This window comes from Muntiacus reevesi, chromosome 3 (assembly GCF_963930625.1).
Source record: "Muntiacus reevesi chromosome 3, mMunRee1.1, whole genome shotgun sequence".
Taxonomy (NCBI): domain Eukaryota; kingdom Metazoa; phylum Chordata; class Mammalia; order Artiodactyla; family Cervidae; genus Muntiacus; species Muntiacus reevesi.
Window position 1 is genome coordinate 157,705,141 of NC_089251.1, and position 6,000 is coordinate 157,711,140.

The 6,000-nt window shown below is 58.1% G+C and overlaps 1 protein-coding gene across 1 annotated transcript in view; it reads right to left on the reverse strand.

The window, feature by feature from the left end:
- The window catches only part of KIF25 (kinesin family member 25), a 29,907-nt gene extending 23,907 nt beyond the window's left edge, over nucleotides 1-6,000 (reverse strand). The window contains exons 1-4 of the mRNA XM_065927716.1: nucleotides 5,871-6,000; nucleotides 5,303-5,409; nucleotides 3,141-3,229; nucleotides 529-565 (exon numbers count right to left, since the gene is read on the reverse strand). Coding sequence (XP_065783788.1) covers nucleotides 529-565; nucleotides 3,141-3,229; nucleotides 5,303-5,409; nucleotides 5,871-5,994 — 357 coding nt within the window. The 5' untranslated portion in view covers nucleotides 5,995-6,000. The remainder of the gene's footprint in view (nucleotides 1-528; nucleotides 566-3,140; nucleotides 3,230-5,302; nucleotides 5,410-5,870) is intronic.

The window sequence follows — 6,000 nt, forward strand, 5'->3', positions numbered from 1 at the left end:
GCCTGTCCCTTCTCCAGGGGATCTTCCCAACCCAGGGATCGAACCCAGGTCTCCCGCATTGCAGGTGAATTCTTTACCAGCTGAGCCACCAGGGAAACTCAAACATAAGGAAAATGGGGCTTTAAAGGGAAAACACACGCATGCGCTCATAACAGAGGTGTCTGTTTCAAATGTACACCAAGTTCCTGCTTAACTCTATTTGCTTTATACATGCACTTCTTTCCTTGTGCTGCAAACATTAAGACTCACGTGTGCACGGGTTGACGTGGGGGCTGGAGAATTAATGAAAGGGGGGTGGCTTCCCTCCCTTAGAGCTGCAGGCGAGCAGCCTCATGGGCTCGCATGGGAAAGGCACCCAACGCCTCATGAATCCCACGTCTGATAGAATCAAGAAACAGAAACTAAGAAAGCATAAAAAAGGAGGAGATTGCTTGGTATTCACTCAGCCTCTGACCCACTCAGTGGTGGGATATGTGAACCGTCAAACGAAACGCTCCCAGATACAAAGTGTAAGGAGAATTCACTCACATCATCGACTGCGTGGACCACGCCTCTGGACATGGAGCTGAGGGATAAAACAAAGTTGAAGACACACATTACGATGGAGCTCCTTCCGTGCGTCCCCGCCTCTCAGACTTCGGGCTCACTTCCGGCTCCCTCTCTTCTGGTCCCTGGCATCTTGCATCTTGGTCTCCATTTCTCTATCCTTTCCTCACCTCCACCTCCCCTCCCTCCCTCTGACCTTATCTTGGCACATTGTCCTCGCATACCTCCGCTCTGTTCAGTACTTCTGCATTCTCTAGCTGTGTTGTGTGACACATATGTCTACATGTAAACACCTCCCACACACACAGCCTGAGGTTAGGAGCTTGGGGGTGACTGAGACAGAAAGAAAGGCCTGCCAAGGTCTCTGCCCTCGGGAGTGGCACTGTTGGAATACGAATCCAGAGAGAGGCGACACGTGTCAGAGCTAAAAGTAAGTAGCCGTAAATGAAAGAAGAACAGGAGACATGGTTTATGATGCCTCTTGGGAAGCTTTGCCAGGCTGGGCAGCCCCGGGTAGTGTCGTCTGACAGTTCTCTGTGATGATGAACTGTCCAGCAGCGCGCCTGAGACGTGGCCAGAGCAGCTGAGCAGCTACGCGTCCAGATCACTTAACTTTAATTCATTTAGTCACAGGACCACGTGTGGCAGGAAGTGAGCCTATCAGGCCACACAGAAGCAGATTAATAATGTGACGCGGCCACCTGCAAACACCACCCCAGGAGCACGTTCACGGAGACACCACGTCTCAGGACCGCTGGCTGTTGGACCGCACTGCAGAGCTAGGCACACCGCACTGCCAAGACTAGTTTCACGCCACAGGACTGACTGGGGGCTTTCTACAGGCCCTCCAAAGCCAAGTGCTACATCGCAGCGCGTGCAGAGCAGAGAGTGGACGGGGCCTTCACAGGAGAACCAAGTGTGGTTCTGAGGTGAGCGCAGTCACCGGGGCGGGCGGGAGCGGTCATCGCAAGCCCCCGGGTGGGCCTGGCCCAACCCGGCGGAGCGGGGGCCGCTGCGGGCTGAGCGGGACGCAGGCCGGGTGAGCCCCAGAGCTGGGAGCTGCTCCGACGGGCCGCCCAGTGGAGACGTCCACCGAGCATTTACTTCATCAGAGAGAGAAGGAAAAGTCAGGATTATGATTTTCAAGGAAAGGAATTTCAGGTAATTTTGTGTCATTCATCACCAGGGACACTTTCTCTCAGTGAGGAGTACTGAGTCAGCAGTAACCACCCCCTGATCTCTGAGGGGCCTCTGGGGGGAATCAGAGGGCCAGGACCAGCAGGAGCTGGCCTGCACCCCCGACGGCCGCCTGACCGCCTGGGCAGGGGCTCCCGCGACCCCTCTCTTTCTTGCCACGCTCAGGCACATTCCAGAGCGACTGCCACTCACTCGTCTTGGCAAATCAGCTCCATCCAGAAAAGAGGCCTCATCCAGCGACCAGAACATAGGAGGCGGGGTGCCACTTCTGTGCTTTGTCCACAAACACACACACGTGCGCACACCACACACCACACACGTGTGTGCACAATACGCACACACACCAAACGTGTGTACACAATACACATGCACACAAAATACATACCACACACATGTGCATGCGCACACACAAATACACACGTGCACAAACATGTACACACGCACGTGCAGACACCACACGTGTGTGCGCAATACACACACACACTGAAAGGGTAACAGGCAGGAAGGCGAGGGGCCTCCAAACGGAGGAAATAGGCTGCAACTGTCACGGTTTTTATCTCTCTTAAGCAGGAGGAGGAAACATCTTTTCCCCTTCTCTATACAAATTTAAAAAGAGGTTTCTCTTAAAATTTTGTGTTCCATAATGACACCTGGTTCCACCTGAACTTAACTCTTCTCAAACCTTGAGCTAACCAGCGCGTCTTTCTTACGGAAATGTTTGTCCCAAGCTATGTTAATGTACTGTGTATTCACCCTAGGCTTTGTCTGCAAGTCAGTCCCACCTGAAGGCTCAGAACAGACTTGACAAACCAGTGTGTTACACTCATACACTGTTCTCCTAATCTATGCTAATAAAGCTAAATGTTTGTATGGAAACCTGCCTTTCTTCAAGATTCATGTCAATCATTTTATGGCCCGGGATGATTCACCTTGTGCCAATGTTAGCTCAATGCATGTTGTGGGTGAGGGGCCTGGTGCCACTCTGAGTTCTGAGACATTTCCTTTCTCCAATTAGCAGCCTGCTAGTAGCTGTAAAACATCCGGCTAAAGACGAGCAGGGGGCACTCTTCCTGCCCCCTTCTGATGTCTGTGTCAGAAGCCTTCTCTATCTCTTTTATACTCTGATGAAACTTCATCACACAAAAGCTCTGCGTGATCAAGCCTCGTCTCTGGCCCCAGATTGAATTCTTCTCCAGAAACCAAGAATCCTGGCATCTTTCGTGGTTCAGCAACAACGTTTCAACACCACACACACATGTGTACATAATACACATACCACACACACATGCATGCATGCACACACACATACATGTGCACACACATATACACGTGCACATACAGATGTGGGCACACTCACGCGTGCACGTGCGCACACACACAGTGCAGAAGCAGATTACCTGTTCTGTGAGACCGGCTCCTGAGCCTCGTCATCGAAGGGCAGCAGAGGGCGGATCCGACAGTGGACTCTGATGTTGCCCTTCAACTCCTGAAGCAGGAGGAGGTTTACCGTGAGCCTGGGAGCACGCGGAACCCAGGGACCATTTCCTAGAAGAGCATCTGCTGAGGACTTTCCCCGAGACGTGAGCGCTGGACTTCCCACCAAGCCTCGACATGGGAGAAAACCCCCACGGAGCAGGGAGCGTCTGTGTCATCTCAAATTTTTAAAAAATTCACTCTTACATTTGTTCACGTGGCAAATGATTACTACTGGGTTGTGTGCATCAAGTCACTAACGTGTAACAGCACCCCGGGTTAATCTCTCAGGGATTTGAGAAGGCTTCTGAAATGCGGCTCGTTACCCAGACCCTCCTGGGGGTAGGTGTGAAGAGACAATGCAGAAACAGAGACGAAGAATAAGCCCTGAACCTCCACCTAGCACAGCGCGGGAGCCACACCTTCCCGCACGCTGGGGGCCCACAGAGCTGATGCACTCGCTATCTTCGGAATTCACGGCCAGATCGTGTTGAGTTTAGCCCCGCGGACATGGCCACGCTTCCGCCGGGCTGTGCCTGGGTCCCTCCAACGGGGAGGTCCTGTCTCCCGGGTGAGCTCTGAGTCACGGCTACGTGGTTCTGCTGGAGCCTTTGACCCGCGGCCCTTTGATAACTCAGGGGTCACACCGAAGGGGCCCTTCCTCTCCCACGTACCAGCTTGTCGGAAGCCCCGCTCCTGCGTCCCCCGGAAACCTCCCTGCCTGCTCGCCCTGCCAGCCCTCACTGCTCCGGGGCTCGTCCACCGTCCTCCTGACACGGCTGAGATCAACCCAGCCCGTCCGTGTCCTTCCTGAAGTGTCGTGTTGGGGACAAGAAGCACGTCTCTAGGCAGAGGGAGCCCACTCCTTCTCTACACTCGGAGGCTCTTCTGTCTACACTGCCGGGCAAACCACTAGCTTCCTTGGCAGCCACGGACATGAACAGCCAGCTCCCACCAGGACTCCACGGACACCCCATGCCTTGGTGCCCAGGGGACTCTGGAGCCGTCCGCTCCTCCCCAGCCCCTCAGCTTTTGGAGACAGTCCCGGAGTGCAGGAAAAATGGCTGCAGACTTGCCAGACGCCCACAAACACCCCAGGGCAGAAATCTGGATGCGGGGGAGAAGCCGCGGCTTCTCAGGGAGCTGTGCGGACCCGTGGGACACAAGAAGCTTGGGGAGAGGTGGCCGCTGGATGAGGCGGGGGACGCCCGGAGGCGGGGGCTGAAGGGTGACCACCAGTGACCCAGGGCTTCTCACACCTGCCAGTGACAGGCGTGACCTCCCAGGACAGCTGGGCAGCCAGGGGCAGGTCAGAGGGGCCTGGAGGCCAAGGGGCAGCCACCCTGGGGACTTGTCACCTGAGCTTGCGCTGCAGCTCGGCCAGAGGGTCCCCTAGTAGCAACAGTAACGGCGGCTCGGGGGGGGGGGCGGTGCGGGGAGACATGGGCCCTAACGTGCTGGTCTGCCTGGAATCGGACCTCAGCCCAGTGAGGCGGCGCTGTCAGTACAGGGGACCACACCCGGTCCCCGCTCCAAGTGCCCGGCGTTCTGGGGACAGGCCGGGTGCAGCCTGCTGAAATATTTTGCTGTTCAACCTGTCTGCGATCAATTCCTTCCAAACTCGTATCTTCAAACATCATCAACCTGCCTGCTTATTTCTATCAAGTCACATGTAATTAGGGTCCAAAGAGTCCGGGTCTGGGCGGAGGCCGGAGCATGCCCCCAGGGCCACGTCTGGCTGTCACCTCTGCGCAGACCCTGGCCGGGTGGCCAAGAGCTGGCGAGGAGGCAGGGCCCGCCCCCTGTGCCCGCGAGCACCTCAGAGGCGGCTCAGGCTTTACCGGGCTCCAGTCCTGCTTGGGGGTCTCCACCTCTGCAAACCGCACCCCCACCCACGCCCGCTGTCCCACCCGAAGACCCCCCAGGTGCAGGGCGGTCACCTCTCGGCCCCACGCTGCCCAGCCTGGCCTGGGGGGCCCAGCCCTGCCCCCACAGAGCGGCCAGAGGACCCAGGAGGTGGCGGCCCGAGGGGACAGGGACCCCGCCATGCTGCCCCGTGGTCGGGGTCGGGCAGATGGTCACCCACCGCCAGGGCCTCCTGAAGCCGCCGCCGCTCCTGCTGCTCCCGCCGCCAGCACTCGGTCACGTCCCGCAGGGACCGCTCCAGACGCCCCGCCTCCGCTGGCCAGGCCGCTGCAGGCAAGGTCACCCTGTCGGAGCGGCTCCGGAGGGGAGGGCCCGGCCCCTTCCACCAGCCCTGAGCCCAGCGCGCCGCAGGCTGGGCCCTCGGCAGCCAGGGCACCCAAAATACAGCCTGTGCCAGCCTCGGGAAAGGCCCTGGGTCTCAGGACAGCGGCCGTGGACACTCATCTCCATCCTGGCGGCCCGCTCCGTGGTGTGGACGGGGTGGGGGGCACAGGGTGGTTCCTGGGGCGCCGTGGTGGGGCCCTCACACAGAGGGCCCTGTTCAGCCAGAGGTTAAGGTCAAGAGGTCAAGCGGTCACCCAGAGAACAGGGACTCAGCCCTGCCCACAAGCCCGCAGGCCCCCAGCACTGAGGGGGCTGGACGCCCAGGCCCCAGGCGGGCTGCTCGCTGCCTGCAGGGCCCCTGCCTCCACGTGGACCAGCGCGTCTTTGGTCGGGGTCCGTCTTACCCAGCAGAGCCTCGTGGTGGAGCTGGGCCGTCTGGACGGCCCGCACTATCTCAGAACAACAGTCCCGATGCTCCTCCCGGTAACTCTGGAGGAGCCCCCGAGAAGAGGACTGAAGAGCCTCCATCTCTTG